The 27458-nt window shown below is 42.0% G+C and overlaps 1 protein-coding gene across 17 annotated transcripts in view; it reads left to right on the top strand.

Moving 5' to 3' along the window:
• CHID1 (chitinase domain containing 1) overlaps window positions 1–27458 on the top strand; it is a 130231-nt gene that overhangs the window by 84621 nt on the left and 18152 nt on the right. For 10 of the 17 annotated variants that reach the window (XM_081203020.1, XM_081203025.1, XM_081203026.1 and 7 more), the window contains 7 exons: window positions 3739–3784; window positions 4620–4678; window positions 13260–13340; window positions 14886–14928; window positions 15307–19455; window positions 20224–20382; window positions 22420–22547. In XM_081203020.1, the coding sequence (XP_081059146.1) occupies window positions 3739–3784; window positions 4620–4678; window positions 13260–13340; window positions 14886–14928; window positions 15307–15405 (328 nt within the window). In that variant the 3' untranslated portion in view covers window positions 15406–19455; window positions 20224–20382; window positions 22420–22547. Of the gene's footprint in view, window positions 1–3738; window positions 3785–4619; window positions 4679–13259; window positions 13341–14885; window positions 14929–15306; window positions 19456–20223; window positions 20383–22419; window positions 22548–27458 lie in introns of those variants that run through there. The other 7 variants (XM_081203016.1, XM_081203015.1, XM_081203021.1 and 4 more) reach the window with 6 other exon arrangements.

The raw sequence follows: 27458 nt of genomic DNA on the forward strand, positions 1-27458 counted from the left end.
ACTGAGCTGGGCTTTATCGATTTTGGTTACAGCAGGGCCGGGATGGGGAGCCTGTAATGTTGTTTTGCAACTCCCAGCACCCCTGATCATTGTCTGTGCTAGCTGGTGCACATAGAAGTGGGAGCTCAAAAACATCTGGAAGGATGCAGGTTCCCCGCCCTGTAGTATGGAGCAGCCAATGTGGTGCCCTCCAGATGTTCCCATCTTCCCTGAACTTTGGACATGCTGGCTGGGGCTGATGGGAGTTGGAGCAAAACAGTATATGGAAGGCACCATTTTGTCTACCTTTGCCTTAACAGGGAAAACAGCAGCAGCAGCGAGAGTATTCAGTGCTTCTGTTTTGGTTAATATTTTCAAGTTCTCTACTTAGCAAGGCTGATCTCTGAAGTATGAAAAGCTGGGGGTAATTAGGCATTTTGGGTAGGAAGACTTCTTAAAGAATAGCCCTGTTGCAAAAACTTTTTTTTTTTTTTTTTTGCTCACAGGAACATAATGCCTTATATGCAGTGCTGAATATTTTCTTCCATCTTCCCTTTCTAGTTCAGTGGGATTCTTTTTCCAATTAAAAATATGCAGTTATGCTTTGCTGGAAGGCGCTCTGTATTCATGAATGAAGATTCCCCAAAGCTTTTGGAAAAAAGAAATATATATATGAAAAGGGCATAGATGACTTGGCAGATAGTTGTTGCTATCTAAGATTGCTTCCTTTTCTTGAACTTATATCATTTACCATTAAATTTATTGTATATCCAGCAATGCAAGAGGGATTATCATTAACTGTTTGAGCATACTGTAGTTTGGGAATATTTTTAAAAACTGCAAACTGGCAGATTGAGCTCAAGTTCTCAGAATAATGTGCAGCCAAATCCTGTGTGTTGTCAGTACATCTGGCTGTTAACCAGAAGGTTGGTGGTTCGAGCCCACCTAGGATCCCTGCATTGCAGGGGGTTGGACTAGATGACCCTTGGCAGCCCTTCCAACTCTACAATTCGATGAAGTAAATCCAATGGGGCTTATTTCCAGGTGGGGATGCATTATTATTTTGCGTTGTTTTATTTTATAAATTTATGTACCACTTTTTACAAAGACGTCTTATACAAATATATAAAATACAGAACAGCCGACACAAATGTTTAAAAACCAAAAACACATAAAATAGATAAAAAGTATAGTGCTGCATCCAACATAGAACTTCATGAATGTTTTGTAAATACAAGGATTTCTGCTTGGGCAGCAGAATTTGAGGAGAGAAGGCCCATCACACAAGCAGAAATGTTTGCGCTAATGGGACTCACTAGTCGAATACTGCCCATAATACTGCCACATAAATGCTAAATGTTTTCATCCAATGCCAGCAATAACAAGGAAAATATCCTGCACACACCCCAATATATAAAAAAAGGACACAGAACAGGCCATAAATCACTCCACATTAAGTTCCCAAAGCCCAGGAAAATGAGAATTTTTTTGCCTGGCACTTAAGAGCTAAAAATGTTGTTGCCAGGCATGCTTCTTGGGGAGAACATTCCACATTCGGATTGGGGTGGACATCTTGGATATCCAGTAAGCTCTGCTTACTTGTTCAACATAGGTTTACTTTGAAGTCCATGATGATAGACCCATGGGAATGCTTCCAATCCTAGGGAATAATGCAGTTAAGTAGATGAGCGTGGGGTACTCTAGGATTTTCCTAAAAGCTATACAGAAAGCAGAGCATTTATCAATGCATGTGCTCAATAAGCATAATGTGAATTGATTTTAAACAGTGACATACATAGCCTGCTTTCGTAACAGGTCATTTAGTCAAGGCTAGCATCTGTGTCACAAACCCATTACACTCAACAGTGTGCTAGTGTCCAGTACTAATATTTTCTTAGAGTGGAGGTGAGAAAACTGTAGCCGTTCAGATGGTTGGGCTGAACATCAACCCTGAACATTGGCTGTGCTGGATGGGGCTCATTGGGTTGGGGACACAGGTTCCCTACCTGGTCTACCACCAGTAGTTGAACCTCCATGACCTGTCAGTGGAGGGTTTAGTTCCACTGAATTTTCATAGTTTGTGAGAGTTAGACTGGGCTCTGTTTACTGGAGTTGTACTATAAAAAGTGTAGGTTTTTTTGAACCTTACATATTTGCCTGATACAGACACTCAGCTGAAGCTACAAATTTCAGTTGTTCGGTTGGTTTCTCAAAAATTTCTTTCAGCACTCATGCACTAGAGGGAGCTGCTATTCTACTAGTGATGGAGCTAAAATTTCATTTTTAAAAATAGAGCACACACAAGCCTCCCCCATTTATTTATTTATTTTCCTTCTCATTTCTAAATGGGGTATCCTACCTGCAAACCTTCTGTTGTCCCTAGGCCTAGAAGGGACTTTTGTGGCATGTAGGAAAATCCTGTCTCTCCTCCCCACTTCCAATTGCACTGCTCTCATGCTACCAACTCCCCTGCCCTAAGATATTTTAAACTTTGAGGTCAGGTCATGCTATGTTGCTATTAGTGTGATGTGCAATTGCGTGTGTGTCCATACGGACATCCACATCGGGATGCACGTCCAAGGGTGCATTACATTGAAAGAAGGGTAGTGCAAACTGATGCCACTCATTCAGGTTAATACATAAACTCTGTGGTCCATGTGACTTAGATCTGTGTTTCCTGATTCAGTGAGTAATGTGCATGCAACAATTGCTTCTGTGTGCAGATTTCCTTGGTTGGATTGGGCAAGGAAATGTGGGAAGGTAAAAGGAGGAGACATGCAACAACTAGATGATCCTCAGGAACCCTTCCAACTCGATGATTCTATGGTCTGTGGCATGATGCAGACCTAGAATGGGAGGGGTAAAGTAGCAGAAATCTGGAGGGCTGCCATCCATTAGCAAAAGTGCCTTCTGTTCACACAAGCACATTTGGGTCCACCCAATTATTTCAAGAGAACAATAACATTGCTTTCAACTTTTCTCTCTCTCCATTTCCCCCCCAATCAAGTAGAGCAGGGTGGGCCAACCTTCTCAGGCCAGTGGTACATTTCAAATTTTGAGAGTGTGCCATGAGCATCAGTCACAAAATGGCTGCTAAATTCCAGATTTGTTTTCTCCCAAGAAATTTGCACTTGCCAGATCCACCTCTTTGGCATCAGACAAAAGGCAAGCTTAGGCCTGGTGTCTATCTTTGGAAGAAATCAATAACAGAATAGAAATCAAGAATTAGAATTCTGTTTTCTTCTATTAAGCTATTTCAGGTTATAACAGGTTCTACCCTGAATCCCTATTCAGTCTTTCTGTTCTCTTGGTGTCTACTGCCCCAGCAAATCACCTGGCTGTGTATATTATATTCACACGCAATTTGAAAGTACATTTCTATTATCATGAATAAGCACTTCATGGTTTATCTTCTACTGTATACGCCATCTTGTATATCTGCCACGTGTTCAGTCTGTGTCTTACACTTCTTCTAGTAGGCTCTGGCCTATGAAAACTTAGACCACTATTAAATAGTTTGTTTCTCAGGGGATATGCTTTAATTGATGCATTCTACCCTTATTAACTGATAGGTTGTAATACTGTTTTGACATTTAAATTAAGCAGGTGCTGCAAACTCTGTTGAAATCACAGTACTTTGCCTTGCTTTCCCAGTAAAAATGTCAAGAGATCTGATCACAAATCTCCTGTGTTGCATATTTAGTTTGACCCCTACACATACATGGATTTACCAACTGGACTTTTCTTGATCTATTACAGTGCCTGCAATTTCCCACAGAATCATGCAATCAAAAGCATTTTCCGTGTATCCACCATGCTGTTCTTGTATTGATGCACAAGCGGGAGAAATTGCCTGCTGATAGAGTATTGCCAGTGTGAATGGCATATCTACGTTGCAACTGGTTTCTGATTGAAAGGAGTTATTACATAGTGAGTGTAATGCGTATTATCTGGCCAAAGTTAGACTTTGAAGTCTCAGTGTTTTCAGTTGGAAGAGAGTTAAGCATGTCTAAACCTCCCATTGACATCTATAGGATTCAAAGGTGCTTAACTTTGTTAAGCCTCAGTGGACATTTCTGAGTCTCTGCATCTTTATCTTCATACAGGTAGCTGCATTTTATGCAAAATAGCAGTCTTATTCCCTGTAAGTAGATTGCTGGTTTGGGGATGCACAGGTTAGTGAAGCTGCGAACAGGACAGGATTACAGACCAGAAATACCTCCTAGATTGGCTGAAAAATATATTTTAGAAGAATACACACACACACACACACACACACACACACACACACACGGGGCCAAGGACTAGCCTTTCAGATGCCACTGCACATGGCTCTCATACTACCAAAAAGCATTGGCAGTAGCAGCCTGTGAAGAAAATGGGCTGTTATAAAAAAATAAAAATAAAAATCTTTTAAGTATTTTGTAAAGAGACGGGGCGATTAATTTGTGGCTTGATTCATGACTTGAAGGTTCCAGAAAAATAACTTAGAAGGTGTCACAAATTAATCAAGGGAAGATAAGATATATCATAGGCAATTGTTTTCTGTGAAGCTTTTGAAATGTATGTGGATTGAGGGGCAAATCAAAGGCAACTCCATGCTGTAATTTAGCCAGGGTCTTCCTTGACATTCAGATCAGGAGGATCTCAGAAAAGGGGACAACCCTGTTGCAGCGGAGAATGAAGAAAGGAGATCTATGTAAGTCTTTAACTTAAGGACCGCCTATGTGAGGGAAAAGCTCGATGCACTTAACCCATTTTACTTTGCTCCACTTGGGAAATTGCTTTGTGTGCATGCAACCATACATTTACACTTTATTTCCTAAGAACAAACATTATTATCTTCCCAGTGAACTTTTAATATTACTTCACAAAACCTCAAAGCCTTTAATTTAATTTAAGCCGCCCCATGCCCCAAGAGACACAAGGGAGTCTTAGACCGTTTGGTGAAAGGCAGCCTGGAGGAATAAAGACATTTAACCTGGCGGTAGCAAAACATAAACAGGGAGGGAAAGCACACTGGGGAGCAACACTGCTTTGGCCGGATCTCCCTTCCCTGCAGAGTTTAATCTGGAGTGCCGTGACACAGCCTTCCTCTTGATTCCTTTGAGCCTGGGAGAGAGGGGGTGTAAAGAGGTGGAGGGAATAAGGCTCAGAGAACTGAACCTTCAAGATCCTTGAGGAATGCATGGCCTCAGGATCTACCTCCCCCCATCTCTTTTAGTTCCAAGATGGAGAATTTCACCTCAATATGGGAAGCTTTCTTGAAGAACTTCTTTGGGGGGGGGTTATCTGTTTTTCCAAGAAATCTCTCTATAAACTAATATATTCATGTGCATTATTCATGATGTGTCAATGGGTGGTGTCGATTGAGTGACGCTCTGGCAGTTGGGCAGGCGTTTGGCAGCTTCTGCCGGCGATGTGACAGATGGGAGGTGGATTTTGTGATGTGTGTGGAGGAGCGATTTTTGGCAATTTCCCTTTAAAAAAGCTCAGCAACCCTGGCTAATCCCCGCTCCCCAAAAGCTCAACTCCTCTGTGCCATCTCCCCCCATTTTCTTAAATTTGACTCCCCAAAAATTATACACGGGGGTGTCTTATAGACCGAAAAGAACAGTATATCCTTAATGTGCAAATGTCTATAAGTAAGCTCCTTGTTGATGGCTCAGGCTACAATCCTTGATAGCAATACAGGTGTGGAAGATACATGCATATACACTTTTTAAAAAAGAAAAGAAATAGCACACTTGCCTGTTGGACTAGGTAGGCTGCTTTTCTTTTCAAATGTCTTTCCTCTTCAGCCACATGATCAGCTGCACTAAAAGCATTTGATATATCTCCGCACTACGTTATGAAAGCCCTTCCTTAATATATGGTGGTATTGCGGTTTTCAAATAAGTAGCTAACAGAATCTTGGTGACAACCAGCAAATGCATAGCGGCGTTTTACTGGCAGTCAAAGTCTGTTATCTTAAAAAAATAAATAAATCCAAATTAAGATTAATCCCAATGATTTGACCATTTACTTCCAATATTTGCAACCACAACCTCTTCATTGAATTACAGTTTCACCAAAGAAGCATGAATTTGAAATACCATTTAGAGCACATGAACCAATTGGTTTTGAAGAATTCTGTTTATTCCAACACAAATCGTCTGCTGCCTTAACTGTCTAGTATTGAAGCTGCTGAAAACTGTAACAAACTGATGAAATTTTAATACTTTTATGACTGGCATCTTTTATACGAGCTCCCAAATCAATAATTCTTATCAACATGTCTTAACAAGCAATTTTTCAAAGGGTACTTTTCTTAATAAATGTCTTGTTCAACAACTGCCTTCTTAATTAGTTGGCTGACGCAGCAATAATTAATGCTTTACACGTTTTCCCAGCAAGTGATTCCAGGCAGGCCTCTCAACAGTCTCCTCCTTGGGAGAATTTAGGATAAGTGCCACATGTTCGATGGCTAAGCAATTTAAAATTCCATCATCAGTAATCATTTTGCAGGATGACTGGGTGTAATTATGCATCATGGCTGCCTGTTGATCATTGCAACTCTCAGGCTACAAATTGCTATTTTTCCAAGCATGGTAGTTTAACCTATTTATTCTAATAGAGACCTTCTAAAATCTATGAAAATGCGTATTTATGCAGGGGTACCCTCTTCCAAATTGAGGTGAACTCTGGAAATAAACTTCAGTGTACAGTCTAATTGAAGCATTTCACCAGAAGTTGATATCATTTGTTCTTAGACAAGCAGAGAGTAGGATCAACAATCAAAGTCAATTCATTTTAAGTAAACAAGCTTATTCCCACTTTCTTTACAGAGAACAATACTCTGCATCTCATTTCTTAGATGCCATTTTTTGGGGGTTTTTTATGGCATTGCTTGGATCTAGGTTGGCCTTGGCAAAGTAAATTACTTTACCATTAACCTGTCGGTCACTAGATGAGAATGGTATTTTCTATGGATTGCACCATGTCCAGACTGCTTTTTTCTCTTTTTCTTTTAAAAGCTACAGTCTTACCATTCTATCAAGGTGGGCTAACCTGTCAAAAACAGACCCACTGTAAAGAGTGGCCTGTCAAGTGTTAAGAATGGATAAACTGAAAAGAACAATATATGGCTTACTGAACAAATGCTCAAGGGGGAAAATTGGGATATAGTCTGTAGAGCCCAATGCCCTGATGCTTTGAAAATAACAGGGAAGTGCAGTATGGGCAAGGGAAAACTTAATTAACACTTGCCACTAGTAATAGAAACAAAAGGGGAAATTTTGTTTACCTTTTAGCTGCGGAAGAAATAACTGAAAATAACATGTAAGAAGTAAACACACGGACTAAGTTAACCAATGTAACAGCAGAAGGATGCATTAAATGTGCATAAGTAATTATGAATTCATGGTATCACTTGCCTGGAAAAAGAATATCAGTTTAAAAGTAAATTTGATGTGTCATAACATATTTACATTTCTCTTAATCTTAAACATTTGTGCACCGTTAATGTAGAAGCTTAAGTGTTAAATTTCGCAGAGTAATTCAAATTACTGGATCAGTTGTATGAGTGTTTTAGAGCACCATTTAACTTTCTCTGTTAGTTCCCCACCCGTATGGTGGGCGATGGAGAGATTGTGACTACAATCTACAGTGGTGCGTGGAATCTGCAATAGGTTCTCTGGGGTTATTGTTGTTGTTTTATATAGAATTTCCTTAATTCAAAGCTTTTCTAAGTGAAACTTAGAAACTTTCAAAAGTGAAACAGCATATGTGTACAAGACTCAGTGCTTTTATGAGAGCTTGAAAAGCAGCTTGCATGGGGGGGGGGGAGGAGTGGGAGCTGTTGAGAAGAGAATGCTCTAAGAAATATAGGGTTGTGTACTTACACTGTGTGAGTGCTGCTCCGGGTCCCATTAAACTTTATTTAGAAATGTCAAGGTTTACATATGGTCACTGCTTTCATTAAAATGTTAATGCTGCTTAACTGCTCAAATAAAGTATGTCTTAAGTACACAGTGCTGGTGAGAACACTTTTGAACCGTCTGTTGTTGTTTTTTAATAGGACTCCTGAATTATTCAGTGAGCTCACAGGTACATGGCACAGTTATTCTCAAATTGTGTTTACCCAGTAGCTTAAATGCCGCCCACTGTGACGTTTATTAGCACACCCGCCCTGCACAATGCAGAGGGGATGGTGATCTCTACCAAAGGGTGTGTTCACACCTCTCTGACAGCAGAAACTGAGCAGTAATTTAGGTTGTGTTTATTTTACCAATTAGTCTGCATCCAGTTGTCTCCCATTGCTAGTTTTTGAAGTTTCATGCATATGACATTAGCAACAATCCATATTGATTCTGCAGTTCCTTGAGAAATACAGTTGTTTGATGTGTTTTTCCTCAAACCAGCTTCAGTCCAGCTGGGAAACCTTAGCCACATTCACTTCGCAGTTAAGCCAGGTGTGTACATTTGAGAGCACCAATGTACATGCATGGAAGAGCACACCTGTGCAGATGACAGCTTCATAAATAGGAGCTCCAGAGGGGTTGCAGGCTTGGGGAAACCGAACAGGTAGCACAGGCGAAGACACCCCTGACCCCTCTCTGTGAATGTTGTTGTTGTTTAGTCGTTTAGTCGTGTCCGACTCTTCGTGACCCCATGGACCAGAGCATAGTATATGTGTATAGCAAGGTGCAAATGTGAATTGAAATGCAGAGGGGTATAGGGACAGGGAATGGCTTCACTGCATTTTAAGCGGCTAATGTGTACCTTATTTTTCCGTGCATTAGTCAAGATTTTTTGACTCAAAATTTTTTCTCCAGTACACAGATAGTGGCATGGGGAAGAGAAGCTGCGTGCTGCCAGCCAGCCAGTTGGCAGAAGCGCACATTCCTCCTATGCCACTGTGCATGGGAAACACTCCCTAGATCGTTTCCCGTGCACAGTGGCATCCTGGGACGTTGCGCTCCCACCAACCGGCGGGCGGGAGCGCAACTTCCCCTGATGCCACTGCACACAGGAAACACTCTTGCCAACCAGCTGGCGGGCAGGAGCACAACTTCCCCTGATGCCGCTGTGCGCGGGAAAAGATCTAGGGAGTGTTTCCCATGTGCAGGCTATGCCCATGCACAGTGGCATAGCCTGCAGCTGCATGGGAGGAGAAGCTCAACAACTTTGGGCCATCTCCCCTCATTTTCTTAAAATGGAGTCCCCAAAAATAGAGGGGGTATTATACATGGGGGCGTCTTATAGACGGGAAAATACGGCATATAGCATCAGCAATAAAGTGCTTACATTTAATAGGTAATGCAAGTGAAGTGGAAGGAATAGGTTTAATACCCACTGAGGGTAGCATGTACAGTGCAGGTGTTTTACTATTGAAGTAACTTCTGCAGCAAACTACTTCTGTTCGAGAAATAAGTAAATATATATAGTTTTTTGGCCTAAGGACTCCCACGGTAGGTACAAATGAACCCAGGGAATTCTCAGCATACATTGTGAACTACAATCTGTTCAATCTTTGAGGAAAGCCTTGGCAGTTGAAAATGTACAACTGGCAATCTGATATCACCGAGTTAGCACTGTTACATCACTTCCACGAGTGGAACTATTCCTTAAAATAGATGGTGGAGCAATTTGGAAGTTGGTAGATTAAAAGAACACATCCCAAAGTGCAGTTTAAAATATGCCCCTGCACATTCTACCAGCTGTAATCTTTTTTTCTTTTTCTTTTTTTGTAAAGAAAAAAGTATTGGAAGATTTTTCTTCCAATTCGAAGTAGAGATTTGAGGTCATGTGCAAGAAACAATTTTTCTTGCACCATTATAGATCATTCCTGTCTCAAATGCTGAAGAACCACAGTATTTTTCACATCCCAGCCAAAGTACATCTTCTACGTACACCACCCTTCAGAAATCATAGAGGTCCCCCCCTCCCCCCCTTTTGAACCTTTTCTCTCATGGTTAAATGCATCAGAATGAGTGTTGCTTTAAGGGCCTGGCTACCTTAATATTTTTATTTATGTTCAGGGGTTTGATGCCACAGTTTTAAATAAAACTGCTCAATTGTTGCTAATCCCATATGTAATTGGAGCCCTGTTATAAACAGTGGTATTGCTTGTGCACTGAGAGGCATGTAAGAAGAACTGACAATGACTTGGCATGGTGTAGCACAAACACATGTGCATGTGGACTGCTGGAGCTTGGAGATCTGAAGCCATGCCACTCAGGCTAGGAGCAAGTACAGAAGAAGATCAGCCCCTTTGTGGTCTTTACTTTACTAGAGAGCCAGTGTGGTGTAGTGGTTAAGAGTGGTAGATTTGTAATCTGGGGAACCGGGTTCGCATCCCTGCTCCTCCACATGCAGCTGCTGGGTGACCTTGAGCTAGTCACGCTTCTTTGAAGTCTCTCAGCCTCACTCACCTCACAGAGTGTTTGTTGTGGGGGAGGAGGAGAAAGGTGATTGTTAGCTGCTTTGAGGCTCCTTAGGGTAGTGATAAAGCAGGATATCAAATACAAACTCTTCTTCTTCTTCTTCCTTCCCCATTTTATCCTGTATCTGCCTGTCACTGTATCTCCTTTGCAATAACCACTTGTATGAATTTTTTCAAGGTCACAGCCACTTTATCAAAATAAATCTTCTCAGTGCTCTCACCAGCTCAGCAACAGACCAAGACTACTTGTGATGCTTCTTTGGGCTCTGTCAGTAGATCGGTGGCCTTGCTGTTGCTGTCTGGCAACGCTGATTTGGCACTGGTGATGACAATGAAAAGTGGAAAGCCCTGGAAGTGCACACTTTCAGACCCATTTTAGGTGTTGGTATCATCATCTTCTATGCTCAAAGGCAGTATTCACTTCTGTGATTTTTTCCCAGTAAGGTGCTGTTGGATCTCTCTAACCTTGTGTAGCAACATAAGATTTACCTTTAACCACCTGTAAAGGCTGTAGTTCTGTACAGGATTTAAATGTATAGAAATTAAGTTTCTCCAGTTTAGAAGAGACTGCACTTCTCCTTTTCTGAACACACACACACACACACAGAGAGAGAGAGAGAGAGAGAGAGAGAGTCTTGATTGAAATTTCAGGATGAGCAAAGCTGATTATTATTTGATGGAAATCAGTTTAATGTCTGTAGCATCCGAAATGGAAGCTTTCTAGTAAAATATACAGCTAAGGTTGATTGCTCTGAACAAAATGATGAGCAGAGAAATATCTGTCATACTAAAACCTTACACTGATTGGGCAGATGGTAGCTTAACACAACTTAGGGGGGAAATAGAAGAGATAGAATGGCTTTTTGTGTAACACAAAGAGAAGCCCACCAAGGTTTTCTGGCCTTAATAGCCACCCAGAAGCTTGGGGTCAACAGCTATCTGCCCGTCCCGTAAGGAGCAGCATATTGCGCTTGGCCTCAGGCTGTGTGTCTGAATCTTAACATGAGGTTAGAGATGATCCCCACATCCACCTTATGGAAGACAGTAGGGCAGTGTACTTGCTGTGCTTTAAATGCCCACAAAAACAAGCTCTCCACCTTGCAGCTGCAAAGGGATGGGTGGGGATTGTCCAGCAGTTCCACTGCATTTCAGAGTCTTTGGGAGGGCTTTGCAATCCATTGCAAAGGAAGCAGCTGATCTCTGTCCTTTTGCATTGCAGTTCTTTCCATGTGCCTTGGAAGCACGGGACCAAGACAAACCCAGCCTTCCTATTTAATTTCAAGCTGGAGTGTGTGTGTGTGTGTGTGTGTGTGTGTGTGTGTTGGGAAGACTGTTCATACCACTGAGTTGTGCTTCCAGGCACCTCCGAATTGCAGTACAACAGCAGGGAGGTTCTCTGCATCAAGGATGCAGTTCCTTATGCTTACCACAATGAGCATGGAAGTCATAACCCCTCTCTTAACACAAGTTATCTGAATGCAGCCTTGATGTTCTTCCTTGTAATTTCCAGCTGTTACAGGGGTCACTAAACACACAGTCCTTATAGGTCTTTTAAAATCCATGTTCATTATTGACCAAGGTGGTGCTCTCTGAACCAGAGATTCTGCAAACAGTAATAGAAAATTCAGACTTCCCTACCAAGGGCTGCCATACTGAAAAGAACTCTTGTGTGAAAGGCTTCAAGCAAAGCGGAAGATGAAAGTTGGTGTTGATTAATTTTGACATGACAAAGTTCTGCTCATCTTCAAAGAGCATTTGCCTCGTTCTATTTTGGAATGTAGTAGAGGGCAGGGGATGAAGGTCACCCACTTGGAAGAACAATAGCGTTGGGGTACTTGCAAAATGGAATTGAAAAAGAGGAAGGCATCCACTATTAGGGCTTTACCAGAAATGGACAAAACTTGTTTGTGAGATCCTTATTTGTAAAAGATGATAGATAAATAGTGTACATTGCCTGGTACTGAACTGAAAATGGAAGCAGGTGGAAATATAAATACCACAAGATTTCTCAATTTACAGAAGGGGATATTGACATTGGCTTGTTTCCCCCCACAAAAAAGGAAAGAGAGAATTTTTTTTTTAAAAAAAATCATTTCCAATGCTACCAGAACTGGAGGGCACATAATGAACTGTAAAAGAAAATAGCAAATGTATGATCATGCTATGGTGCACCTCTTCGCAATAAGAAGGTTTTTTCTAATGTGTAGCAAACTCTTTTTTTGCTGGTTGAGAATGTAGAGCTACATGGTATGGTTGATGCCATACACGACAACTCCAGCTATATAATAATAATAATAATAATAATAATAATAATAATAATAAATAAATAAATAAATAAATAAATTATTTATTTATTTATTTATTTATTTATTTATTTATTTATACCCCGCCCTCCCCAGCCAGAGCCGGGCTCAGGGCGGCTAACGCCAGTAAAATTACAGTAAAAAATACAGTCATACCTCGGGTTGAATGTGCTTCAGGTTGAGTGCTTTCGGGTTGCGCTCCGTGGCAACCCGGAAGTAATGGAGCGCGTTACTTCCGGGTTTCGCCACTTGCGCATGTGCAGACGCTCAAAATGACATCACGCGCATGCACAGAAGCAGCAAAATGTGACCCACGCATTCTCAAAAAGGAGCCCGTTCGCATCCCGAGATACCACTGTAATAGGAAAAGAAAAACCAATTTAAAATACAGGTTAAAATGTAATTTAAAATGCAGCCTCATTTTAAAAGTAGCCCATAGATCATATAAATGTGTGGCTGGAAGATGGTCATTTTAAAATATTATGTTACTGTTGCTATATATAGATTCTAGAGAGAATTCAGGAATTCTGTTCTTTTTTCCCTTTTTTTAGGTATATAGAAATCTTGAAGGAGCATAAACCTAAGCTGGTTTGGGATGAACAAATAGCTGAACACTATTTTGAATACAAAAAGTGAGTTGCCCCCCCCTTTCTAATATTTATTTGTTTGTTTTTATACAAAATTAATGGGAGCAACTGCCTCCAGATTTTACTTTACTCAAAGCAGAGGAATGAAAAACTGTTGTTGTTGTTGTTTTATTTAAAAAGTAAAAAAAGCATAATAATCAGTTCAGCAATACTCAGTGCAATTAGATCAATAGCAGGATTTTGCCACCTTTACAATAGACAAGTGCCACTCCTTTAAGGAAAATAAGAGGATTCAGTGAGGAGTTATTGTGAAACTATCCTTGATTTTAATAGCAATCCAGTTAAAATTATGCACATGAATCAGGTTACACTTTATTTTGTTGTAAATTTCTAGTGGAAATTAGACACCAAACTATTCTCAAAAAGTAGCTTTCAAAGGGTGACATTAAATGTTGGGTTATTCCAGATGCTCTGTCTCCACAAGTATATCAGCTTGCCAGACAGAAAGATCCCCTTCCACCCATATGCTGTTTTGGGGTTTCTCCTGACCCCATTCCCTGAGCCAATTTTAGGGGTCCAGAAGAACACGGTGGGGAAGAGATGGGGAAAACCCTTACAGCGCAAGGGAAACCCTTGTTTAGGGCTTCCGCTGACGGGGTTCGTTAGGTAAATCCTGCCCAATGTCTCTTGTGGCATACTTAAACTGGCCACTTTTTAATTGCAAGAGCCCCATGTTGGTATCCTACTTGAAAATCACCGCTCCCTGGTTGCTCCTACATGTAATGTTTGCAGCAAACAGCACCTTTGGGTGCAAATGGCAGTATTAGTGAGCAAAGGTAAGCAAGCTTTTGAAAAATGTGAATAACATGTAGCTTGGCCCTAAGCATGTCCTCGGAGAATTGAAGGCCAAGAGACATTGAATTTAAGCAGTGCAGGTTGGGGTGAGGGGCTACCATTTGCCTTTAGATCCTTTTAAGACCACAACTCAGAAAAAGAGTGAAACCTTATCTGTGACATTCCACAACGTGCCCCTTTTTGAGCAGCTGCTGTTCTGCTTGTCTCCTTGCTTTCCATTAGGTATTGACCACCGGACTGTATAATGGTTTGACCAAATCACTTTCCTCTTCCACCTTCCCACCCCCTCAATTTATATGGATTTTGGCTACCCACACGGCAGAAAAGTATACCCACTTGTGAAGCATCTCATCTGCAGTCACTGAGAAGTCTAGATTCTAAACTAAATGCAAAAGCCAAGAAATGAAATCATAGAAGTTTAAACAACTTATGCTCACTTTCAAAACCCTTTGCCCTTCAATCAGCCATTGATTATACTAGAAGCTGCTTCTGGACAGCTTTGCTAGTTCTGAGTTTTTTTCAGCCTGCAGGCTCCTTAAAGTACAGTCTCTGTCTCTGTCACTCTTTCTTAGTATGAACTTCTTTATTTTATTGTACAAACAACCCATAATTCTTTGTCTCTCCCTTCTCTGTTCCCTGGAAAGAAACAATTTCAGGGTGGGATAAAATACACAAGATATATGTCTCATGATAATATCAATTTTCATAACTGTTTTCTCTTTTTGTGCTTTGTAGAAGTAAAGGAGGCAAGCATGCAGTCTTCTATCCAACTTTAAAGGTATGCACCCTTCTGTTTTGGAAACAAAAAGGAACATGGCCAAAGGCTCAATCTGATTTTAATGGAGTTGGAATGCATCCAAAGCGCGAGTTTATTTTATATACAGTTACTCCAAGGCAGGATGTATACATCAGCTGAATAAATTGGTTGCACATTACATTCTTCTGTTTGCTAGGAATAAATTGTCAGATTACTTAATGACAAAAATTCAAAGCAAATGCTGTTTAGTTTAATGGCTTCTTATGAAATAAAATGAAAGGTATTTATGCTGCTTAGTTTTTGTTTCCGTGCAACGCCCCCCCCTCCCCAGCTGATCAGTTCATAATGTCTATATTCAGCAAAATTAATTATCCTTCATGTGTCTCTTGTGTTTTGCAGTCCATCCAACTGCGGTTAGAGCTTGCAAAGGAACTGGGCACAGGAATTGCCATCTGGGAACTTGGCCAAGGACTGGATTATTTTTATGACTTACTTTAAAAATATGACATCCTTTTTTTCATTGACATTTCATCTTCAATCAACTGGAGCTGGAGGGGGGTGCAGGATGGATTTTTTTGTGGGGAGGGGGGCAATGTAATTTATATGGAATCAGTTTCAAATTTTCCCAATAAAGAGTATTTGAGTTATTGCGCTTCATGTAGTGCATGGAGATGGGTAAAGTAAGGAGAGCTGCCGACTTCAGTGTTCTGACAAGGTTACAGGAGAGTTGACTACAGCGAGAGGAGGTAAGAGGTATTTATTTTACTGGTTCTTTTTTTCCATGTTTAAAGCTAAGTCGATCAACACTTGCAAGCCGATCCTTGGCATTCAGTGGGACCTACTCACAGGTAAGGATGCATAAGATTCCAGTGCTTAAATTGAGTGCATGAAGTACACTTGATCATACAGCCATTTAAAAGTGTTCAGTCCCTACAGTTGCACTTTGACTGATTGGATTATGTGATGAGAGATGTCAGGAGGGCGGCAACCTGTTGATTCTCCCTTTACCTAATGCTGGCTTTTGAGTCTACCATCGGTGGATGACACACGGCTCTTCGTTGATCCAAGTGACAAACCTGGCTGTTCCTCTGGAAATCACGATCAACCACAGCATCCTTCTGACAGCTCTGGGAGTTGGTGGCATGGTATTGTGGTACTTCTACTACCTGCAGATTGATTTGCAGAGGGTTGCACGGGGGACTTCTATTTGGCCACCTGGTGCTTGTGCTATGTGATTGCACAAGATGCCAGAAGGGATTCCTCAAGGCCACCTGGGGATTTGGGAGTGTAGTACCACCAGTGCGCTCTTGACACCCAGCTGTGTTTCTCCTTGGCATCTGAATCAGGAGAGGCTGTGGAAGTGCTCAGCTGCTTCCTGGATTTGATAAGGGGCTGGTTTTAGGTCGGTAAAACTGAATCTTAACCCTGACAAGATAGGGGTCCTTTGGGTTGATAGTTCTCAGGTTCACACAGATGGTAGGCAAATAGTTCTGGATGGAGTTGTCCTCCCCTTGAAGGGTCAGCTTGCAGGTGCTTTGTCTTTGGAGGCCCAGGCAACCTCTTTACCATGAGATGCCTTTCACTGGTGCATCAGCTGCAGCATCTGCCAACATCCCAACTGGAGTAGTGCGGTGTGTTATTTGTAGAGCTGCCTCCGAGAATGGTTTGGAAGGCTCACTAGTGCTGGATGCAACAACCAATTTTGACTGGCACTGCTTGCATGGATGGTATCTTGCCAGTTTTAAAAGAACTCCACTGGTTGTGTATTCATTTGTGGGCCTTATTCAAAGTGCTGGTGTTGCTTACTTCTAAATGTCACCTCCAACAGAGATTAGGGTTTTGTTAAAAAGGGGGGGGGCAAGAACTAGCACCTCAACAATGGACTATCCTTCCTAGCAGATATGCCTTGTGCCATCTTTGCCATCTTTTAAAAGCCAGGCAAAAACTTTTTAGTTACCCAGGCATTTCAAAGCATTTTTCTGTCTTAATGATTTTAGACCTACTATGCTTTTACACACCTTTTAGCTGCAGGTTTTGTGGTCGCTTTTTATTGTTGCTTTGTTTTTTTGCAAACGCCCTTGAAACTTTGGATAGAAGGTGGCATGTGTATTTATTTCTTTTTTATAGTTCTTTTATTACCTTTATATCACTCCTTTCTTCCACCATGGAATCCAAGACAGCTCACCTGTGATTCCCAGGTGGTTACCTATCCAGGCTTTGGCCAGACCCAGACCTACTTAGATTCAGCAAGGTGGTGGTCTAATGGACCTTCAGATCACAGTAAGTAAAATAATTTCTGTGCAGAGAAGTTCACGGGCCAAGAAAAAAGCACCTGGGGAATAGACAGGCTGAACAGGTTGGAAGCACTAATAACTGTTAGCATTTTTAAATGCTTAAATATTCTGCTATGGGGTTGCATTCCTTTACTGCTTAATTTAAAGCTTTCTTTAAGAAGAAATGTTCCTCATATGCTTATTGCATATATTCATTCAAAAGAAAAAGCGCTTTTAAGCGAAGAAGCATGAATGTCTGATACCACTGCTCAGAGGGAATGCTAGGAATGTGATTTCACAGAGAGAGGACAGGAATATTGTACACCACCAGAGACATCTATGAGGTCGTACTTAAAGACCTGCTGATGTTCCCGTTTCTACTCACAGCACTTGCTAAAATAATGTTGGTACTTTTGTCCCCTCCCCACTAATTAATCTCAGCAGGGAGCTTGCCTACATTGCTGTCTTCAAGCAAATAAATCCTCTGCAATCCAGTGCTGATTAAAGTCCCATTGATTTTCACCTCTCTGATTCACTTCTGGAGCCTCTTGACTCCATGTGTATTATAAAGTATCCCACAGCTTTCCTAATCAGGCCCCTGCCCCACTTTGCTGTATCAATACAGCTGTAATTTGCCATGTGGATCTTTCTATTCATTTAACCTGAAGGTTGCTGGTCCAGTCAAAAGGAATTTGAAGTAATAATGGGGGACAGAGGCAGCAGTGTGTAGAGGTAACAGGATGTCCCAGGAGGTGTGCTGTCTTCCAGGTGCAAAGAGTCATGATGTGAAAGAAAAGTTGCCATGTCTTATAAAGCCCATTGACCACAACCCCTTCCTTCTGATTCATGTAGGTACAAACGATATTGCCAGACACAGCCTTCGACATATGACAAGGGCCTATGAGACTCTGTGCAGGAAGCTGAAGGGCCTTGGGACACAAAGGTGGCTTTTCAACACTCCTTCCTGTTGAAGGTCAGGGCCCAGGAAGAGAGAGGAATTAAACCACTGGCTGCGCAGGTGGTGTCAGGAAGAGTTTGACTTCTTAGACCATGGTCTCTGCTTCCTTAAGGAAGGCCTTCTGGCAAGAGATAGACTGCACCTCACAGTGATTGGCAAGAATGTGTTTGCTAAGAGTCTCGCAAACCTGATGAAGAGAGTTTGAAATTAAATCCTGGGGGGGGGGGGGAGACAATGTTACAGATGACAGGGAAACACCTCATACTGGGGATAATAGCTTAATTGATGCACAGAAAACTGAGGTAACACTCCAGAAACCTGCTAAAGGGCAGGAAACTACAAGAAATCAGCTGGAGGGAATGATTTGTGGTTTCAGTTATCTCTATGCTAATGCACAGAGTATGGGAAACAAGCAAGATGAATAGGAGCTCTTTTTATTTGTAGCTTTTTACAGTTTTATATATTCATATCATATTTGCATCCTTATATATAATGAATAGGAGCTTTTAATACAGGATGGCAGATGTGACCTAATACTATTAATGCCTATTAATAGTGAAATGATCCCCCTCTCCTCTCCCCACATGCTATTCAAAGGGATCTCCTGACACATACCTCTGACCCAGTTTTGGAGGGTGCAAGAGGCATGCGTCAGGGAGGAAAGGGGGAAAATCACAGTTCCACATATCCTTGTGCAGAGCATCTGCTGACAGGAGTCATTAGTTAAATCCCACCCAATGTTTCTACATTTGCACTGTGCTCTCCTATCCCCGTACAACTTGGGAACAATCTCTGCTGTGGGTCAGGCAGGAGGGAAAAGTGGTGGTAATAATGATGCCTCTGTAGAGGGTTCCCCCTGCCAAAAAAATTAAAAACTTGGGAACAGCTAGGGAAAAGGTGGTTATTATATTATAATGTTTTAAACTAACATTTATTCAGAGTAGACCCATTGAAATTAATGGACACAATAAACTTACACGCATTAATTTCAATGAGTCTACTCTGATTAGATGATTACAGCCCAATGCCTTTGCACTGGTCTCCTCCAACTCCCAACCTGGGAACAAGAAAAAGATGATATTTCCCAGGCTAAATCTTGCATGTCATTCCTTTTGCCTTACCCGTCCAGATTTGTTCCTGATTGGTTCTCCTGGATTTGTTACTGTATTCCTGTATTCATGCTTCTTTCAGCAACTTGTTCAGACTGTTAAGCTGAACCCGTAATATAATGCTGCAGTGTAGAGTGTTCCTGTTCAGGATTGCATCCCATCAGCCATGCCATTTTTCTGGAGACTCCATTCTGTTTTCCTGGTCCAGGTAGGGCTTATTTTTCTTCCCCCTTTGTGTTTTCCCCACTTAATGGTTTTTGTACATCTGCAGACCTTGAAGCTCCTCTGAACCTGCCAGTTTTGGAATCATAAGGATGGGCAATTGGAGAATGAGTTTGTTGTTAGCGTATATGGTCGTTTATTCTGTTTGCAATCTGGATGGTGTTCACTTCATATAAATTCTGAGTGTGTTACTTATACTTTGGAATTTGTTCTGCTTTTAATATGCTATTTTGCAGAGTGCTCACTTTGTGTTAGATGTTTATGTTCAGTTCATTTCCCCTTCCTCTGGTTTGTTTTGCAATCTGATGATCAGTGTGCATGAATTTCATTTGCAATGTGCACAAGTTTGATGAGGTGCACATCAATCTGTTTTATTTGGGTTCTCAAATGTGCTTGAAAGGAGACAGTTTTGTTGGTGGCGGTGTCATAGTCGGAATTACTTATTTGCAGGAGTCTCTTAACAATGTACAGCAGAACATCCACTTAATTAAAAACAAAAGCAAAAGAAACACCTTCCATGATTGCAAATGGACTTTATAATCTTCAATAGATCTGGGAGAAATGAAGAACTAATCATTGATTGGAGTAGCAATATACAAGGACTAGATCATACTGTAGCTGGCCAGCTAAATTTTAGGATTGCCTTGTAAATTTAACTGGCAGAGTCTTACCAGAACATAGCGAGCAAGAACTGTGGGGGTGTTTTTGAGGCACCAACTGCTACTACCATGTCTGGTTCCATATTTAATTTCAGGACTGCCCTTTTTCCAGACATCAATTAGACAATCTCTCCTGTGTACCCAAGAAGGATATTGAATGGGGGGGACACACAATAAGCACCACCGCATTAAGCAGTCACAGATGTTAACTACAAGTCCAGGGCACAGGAGCCTGGCCAAGGAGGCTAGTTCAGGTAAATTTCTTCTCCTCTTGACTTTCAGTCTGGTTTCTTTCAAGCAAGAGCAGATGCATTCTCCCTCAGCTCTTATTTGTTCGTTTTCTTATTAAATTGTGTCTCCCCACTCCCTAGGAGTGCTCTTGTTCAAGGTGTCAGTCAACCTGGAATAGGGCCTGAGTAATGCAGTTCAGGCCCTCGGACAGGGGAGATTGATAGAAGGGGAAAGGACAGGTTTCAACTGCCACTCTAAAATTCTGTTCTCCTACCAACTGCAGGTGAACAGCAATAGCAACCTTTGGGGGTCATGTTTGGAATTTTGAAAAAAAGTGCTCTGGGCGCACACTCACAAAATGGCTGCTATCAGGGCACAGCATAACACCCAACAGCTGCCACATCTAGAGGGACAGAAAAAGGACCACAAAATGGTGTTGGCATGCTCCTCTCCATAAATGGAGGAAGAAAAGTCCCTATATCCCTATGTCACAGAGCTCTTGGCACTTCTCTGTTCTGAACACAATAAAGTGTTGGTGTCCAATCCTGGCATCCTGCTAAATGTGGGCAACTTTAAGGTGGTCTGCTCATTTTAGGAGAAGCTGGCCCAGAATCCTTCTTTGGAAAGTCTCCTGTTCCTGGGCCCCCAAAGCCCTCTGAAATCTCCAGAATTTTACTGGGCAGAAACATTCTACCCAGCCCTAAAAACCACCAGCTTATTTGTGGGTGGCTCCACTTCATTTCCAAGCTGATAGGGTCTTGTGGGACGCGGGTGGCGCTGTGGGTTAAACCACAGAACCTAGGACTTGCTGATCAGAAGGTTGGCAGTTTGAATCCCCACAATGGGATGAGCTCCCGTTTCTCGGTCCCTGCTCCTGCCAACCTAGCAGTTCAAAAGCACTTCAAAGTGCAAGTAGATAAATAGGTACTGCTCCAGCGGGAAGGTAAATGGCGTTTCCATGCGCTGCTCTGGTTCGTCAGAAGCGGCTTAGTCACGCTGGCCACATGACCCAGAAGCTGTACGCCGGCTCCCTTGGCCAATAAAGCGAGATGAGTGCTGCAACCCCAGAGTCGGCCACGACTGGACCTAATGGTCAGGGGGCCCTTTACCTTTACCACTTCATTTCCAAGCTGATAGGCTCTTGACCAGCAGCGTTTTTTGTTAGCATGTGTGATAAATAACATACCTGGGAAGGGGAAAGTGGCAGTGGACTTTCATTATCTTCCCTGCATTTAAAAATAGGAAGACAAAGGACTATCAGCACCACAGTGTAGCACAGGAAACTTTTGCTATTTGTTGAAATGATTAAAATGTTTTATACCAGTGGCAACTCTAAGATGATAGAGCATTTTGTCAAGTTAAATATAAATTATAAGTAAGCATTATTTGTCTGGGGGAAAACATTGTGAGAATGCAGTTTTGCTCAATACTGTTATTAGGCTGTTCCAAATTGCTTGTGTTAGCAGTTAGGCATTTAAGAGGGGACAAAACAGCTGTAGAGCCAAAATAAGCCTCTGCTTTTCTTAATTAAGCTTTTCTTAATTACGAAAAAAACGTGGAAGGGACTGCACAGATAATCAAGCATTTGAGACAGCCTTGTAATGAGTTGGCCTATAGATCCACCTAGCTGAGCCTTCCCAACCTTGTGCTCTCCAGATGTTATTAAAACCCCATCATCCCTGGCCATTGGCCACACTGGCTGAGGGTGATGAGCGTTGGGAGTCCATTCATAAGTGGAGGGCACAAAGGTTTTTTAATATCTAGGTGATATCTGGTTCCGAGGGACCTTTTAGCTTTTCCAATCCTAAGAAGAGCCCTACTGAGTTAAACCAAAGGCCTTTTGAGTCTAGCATCCTGTTGGCCAATTAGATGCATGTGGGAAGCCCATGTAACAAAACAAAACAAAAACAGGAGTTAATTTATCAGTATGTCAGTGACGACATATGTGAAAACATATCAGAAATGTTAAAGCTGAGCCCCGTGCTAGTCTAGAGTGGGCATTTGCTTGAGCATTGCAAGGCTCATACCTAGGAGATACTTGCTTCCTTGTTGCTTTTCAGTTTATGCACGAAGGCCTCAGCCTGTAGCATTGTTGGGCAGCCGATCAAACCAGAAGATCATTGATATGTCTCCCAGTTAAAAAGAAAAGTAGAGGCTGGCATCTCTTGCGCAACACAGAAGCAGAAGGGTGAGTGTTATATGAAAAGTGCTTTGAAAAAAGACCTTTCAGCCACATTTTAAATTTTAACAGGATTTATATAAGTGGCAACAGCTTACTTTTTAGCCTTAAGGCTCGGGTAACAACAGATAAAAGCTTCTGAAATGTTTATTGTCTCTCTCCTTCTTCTTTTTTTAACCTTATCTATACAGAATTAATGACTCTTTCCTTTGGAATCTTACCTTGAGTGCCTAACAGATATCTCTTAGGGCTTTGGGAAATGTGTTGATAGGGGCTTCATACGCAAGGACTTTAAAGTACAATATAAATCCTAGACTGCCCCCCCCTTGCCTCCCACGAATATTGCTTTTAACCTGAACCCATCAGCTACTACTGCAGTGTAGAGGCTTGTTTGGAAACCACTATATCTATTGTGAGGCAAACAGGACAAAAACGGAACCATCTCCCCAGTCATATGCTAGCCTGTATCTCTGAAGTAGCCAATATGTTGTTGGACTACAACACCCATCAGCCCCAGCCCCATCATCAAGGATGATGAGGGACAATGGGTATTGTAGTCCAACAGCATCTGGTTGGCACAGCATTGGCTACCCCTTCTCCAGGGGAATTGATTCTATGATTCTGTCTGCTCCATACTCGTTTCAGTGGCAAGAGAAGGAGAGTTTGGAATCTGCCAGGCTATAAGGCAAGGTGCAAATGTATGGAACAAGCAGCAGTGGCCCATAGTGTAAAACGAGGCTTGCTGGATAACAAGTGTCACCCAGACTGTGTGGACGTGGGGGCATCTCTTCCCACATGGAACAGGATTTTAGATGGCAAGCAATGGCATGTGGAAAGATGGTTCAGATTATGAGAAGTTTGGAGCTTCAGGGTGGAGAGCAGGGATGGTGCTAATTAGGAGCTATGGTGGAACTGAAAAAGGGGTTTTGGCAGACAAGTGGTACATGGGACAGTACATTGGGACCATATGGTTAGGGCTATTTTATAACCTAGCCGCTAGTCTTACTACCTCCTTTATAAAAGCTTGTGATTCCTGTCCATAAACAAATTAGACTGCGGCCTCTGAACATCTACTGAGTGGGAAGTTTTTCTTTCCAACAGAGTTGAATTTGCATCCATTTTAGATTCTTTCCCCTTCCATTCACTTAACTGTTTAACATTTTCTGCAGCTGTGTATTTTATCTTCCGTTGGCATAAATAGCTACACACAGAGATCCTAAGATGGCAGCAGCTGCCATCTTCTAGGTCTCCCTTTGACAATTTTGAGCCACCCCTGCTGGTCTTTGTGACAAAATCCTCAACCCCCAAAGCTATGAATTTTACAGTAGCTCCTGTAACAGGATATGGGTAATGAAATATGAGCACGGAGGAAGGTTGAAGTGTGATGATGGATTGATCCCTCTGAATCATGTCATCTCCGCCAGCTGTTTTGTAACTAAGTGAAGTGACAAGATCATTAATGTGGACATTTGCCTCTAAAAATCCTATCACTATCTTCATTAGCACTGGGTCACTACTGGCTCTCTGCTTTGATTGCCGGTGCTTATTTCAGTTGGGTGGTGAATTTCAAGCAGCTGAGAAATGCTGCGGTGTGTTTGGCGACTGCAGTTGTTAGCAACTTGAGTACAGGAGGAGTCAGGCAACACGCTGCAATCTCAGCGGAATAGATCAGCCAAAGGCCACAGCTAACGGGTAGATTTTGCTGCATGCAATTAACATAATCTGAGCACCGCTACATGCTTTTTCTTCAACCGTTCTCCAAAAAATGAGAAGCTGAAGTGAGGGCTAACACAGTTTTTTAGATTGAAATGTGGAGATCTGGGTTTTTTTATTTTAAAAAATCCAAAAAGTACCCATATTCCAGGAAACTTCAGGTCTCCTGGGGCCAGGGGTGGGAAGGGGGTGAGATTCTGGTTCCTGAAAGGGATAGAGGATTGTAATCCTCACTCTTGCCCATGCAGTCAACAGTGATCAATAAGGGATGAGTATTGGGGGAGGAAAGGGATACGGGTGGCGCTGTGGGTTAAACCACAGAGCCTAGGACTTGCTGATCAGAAGGTCGGCGGTTTGAATCCCCGTGACGGGGTGAGCTCCCGTTGCTCGGTCCCTGCTCCTGCCAATCTAGCAGTTCGAAAGCACGTCAAAGTACAAGTAGATAAATAGGTACAGTGGTACCTCGCAAGACGAATGCCTCGCAAGACAAAAAACTCGCTAGACGAAAGGTTTTTTCGGCCGCGATTTGCCTCGCAAGACGAATTTCCCTATGGGCTTGCTTCGCAAGACGAAAACGTCTTGCGACTTTGTTAAGCCGTTTAAACCGTGCTTCGCAAGACGGAAAATTCGCTAGACGGCAAAAATTGCGGAATGAATTAATTTCGTCTTGCGGGGCACCACTGTATCGCTCCAGTGGGAAGGTAAATGGCGTTTCCGTGTGCTGCTCTGGTTTGCCAGAAGCGGCTTAGTCATGCTGGCCACATGACCCGGAAGCTGTACGCCGGCTCCCTCAGCCAATAAAGTGAGATGAGCGCTGCAACCCCAGAGTCGGCCACGACTGGACCTAATGGTCAGGGGTCCTTTTTATTGGGGGAGAAAAGTCCTTGGAGCTTTTGAAGTGTCTCTGTAGTTTAAGCTTTTTCAGAACTGAGCATAGGAAGTTGCCTTGCACTACATCAGGCCATTGGTCCATCCAGCTTGGTATTATCTATACTGACGGGAAGTGGCATTCCAAGACCTCACACAGGGCTGTGTCCCAGCCCTACCTGGAGGTCCCTGGGATTTAACCTGGGAGCTTCTGCATGCAAAGCAGACGCTCTGCCACTGAGCTACATCTCGCCCTTTCTGCAGTGCTCAGTGAGCCCAACAGGGAAGCTGTGTTATGTGTGCTTTCATTGCCATATCTGGTGCCACCTTCTGTGCCCAGCTGCAAGCACTGCCATATATCGCTGCCTTCTGTGCACTGTAGATACGAGACAGTCTTCGTGAGGGAACTATTAGTGAGAATACTGTATTCTTTATTATGAGGAAGATTGGAATACTTAAATCACGGCAGGTCATCCTTTCATTTGGAAAAATAGCTGCAGTTCCAGTGAGTTATGTGTTCCGTTGTTGTAATTTTCTTTAACCAATTGTAATATCTCAAGCTCTGTTCAAATAACTGTTCGCAATGTAGAATTACATTTTGCTTATGTGCGCATGTTTTATTTCCCCACCCCCACCACACACAGGAGTATCTACAAGGTTGCTACCATGCAAATAGTAGGGGGACATACACAAAGTTTTAACTAGAGTTTTTCTTGGAGAAAGCTTAGCCCTCCCCCCTTTCAAGCTAGTTGAGTAGCATTGAAACATAGCACGTTGTGCTTAAATGAAATAGCTGCCACTCCACATCTGAGCAGAGTGAATGCAAGACTATTTTCAACTGGATAATTTCAAGCTCTGGGTTCCAGCAAAGCTCAGAAGCTGCTTCTCATGATGTGAAGGGATGATGCATAGTTGCTGTTTTTTAACATGCCGTTTCTTTTCACTAAATTAATGAAGGTCAAATGCAAGGATGGACAGTTCACTCTGTTTCTGGTCTGTGCTGGTTTCTCATGTCTGTATGTGGTGGTGCTGGTTCTTGTATACTGTATTGCTTTCATCAGATGAAGAAATTAATAGCTAGCATATGGAAAAAATGAGGAAAAAATACAAAACACAAATGGTCATGTGCCCTAGGTGTAAAGTTAACCCGTTTCATTCTTATAAATAAACCCATTGCTTGGTTTTCTATAGTACTAGGGATTCAGGTAATAGATGTACTTCATACATCTTCATACTGAAGAGTGATCAGTCCCTCTTTCTGCATTGCAAAATAAATTGCAAAAGGAAGCGCTGTTTGGAAACGGCATCAAGTGAATTTAGAAAGGGGAAGAAATAAACCAGAAATGGTTTCTGTTCAGAGCGTGCAATCAGCCAGAGAAATTAACTGCTGCATGGGGTCATAAAGTCAAAGACCACAGCTGGTTCAAAAATGGCTGAATAATTGGCCCGTAATAACACTTATGATTGTGTACCTTAGCGTAATATAATCAAGACTCATGCTTGAGGGGTTTAGCTGATTGGTGTCAGAGTGAATGATCCTGCTTTTTGCATCCCATTTCTAGGGTTGTTCCAGTGCCTCTAGAACCTTGGCAGTTTTCTAGTTGTACCTATGGAAGATTCTTGGACGTGATTGTTAGAAAAAAAACTATGAAAGTGTAGATTTATGACAAAAAGGTTTTTAACTGCTTATAAAATTAAATGCAACAAATTGTGTGTAGCAGGGTAGGTTTTATATTATTAACATGGGACTTTAGTTATTTATTTATTTATTTATTTGGATGTATATTCCACTAAATAAAAAGACCTTCAGGGAGGCTTTCAATAAACAATAGTTTTTTTAAAAAAATTCCATAAAATGTTAACACTGATTTAAAACCCAGTTAAAACTTTAAAGTGATACATAAGCAGTAAAATAAGCCTGAATGTCTGTTAACCTCTCCCTCCAAAAACTTCTGAACTCGAAACATCTTGATCAGGTTTTCTGTAGGTGTATATGGAATGAGTCTGGCAGGCCCACCAAGGCAAGGATTTCCAGTGGGAGGGCATCACGCACCGAGAAAAGCCCAGCCCCTCTCTTTAATCCTTCCTGAGAAGACTCCTGTGTCGGAATAAGGTCAGGCTTGCCCATTTGCATTGTCTAATAGAACTCAATAGGAGAACAAAATCAACCGTATCTGCATAAGGACCTTGGGTTACATTTCCCTTCATCACATTAGAAAAGCCTTTTCCAGTCCAGGCCCCCAGATATTGTTGGACCATAACTCCCATCATCCTGACCACTGGCCATCCTCACCACTGGCTGAAGGGAGATGTAGGGATACAAGTTTGTATGGGGATACA

This window comes from Podarcis bocagei (genome assembly GCF_964188305.1).
Source record: "Podarcis bocagei genome assembly, chromosome: 1".
Lineage (NCBI taxonomy): Eukaryota > Metazoa > Chordata > Lepidosauria > Squamata > Lacertidae > Podarcis > Podarcis bocagei.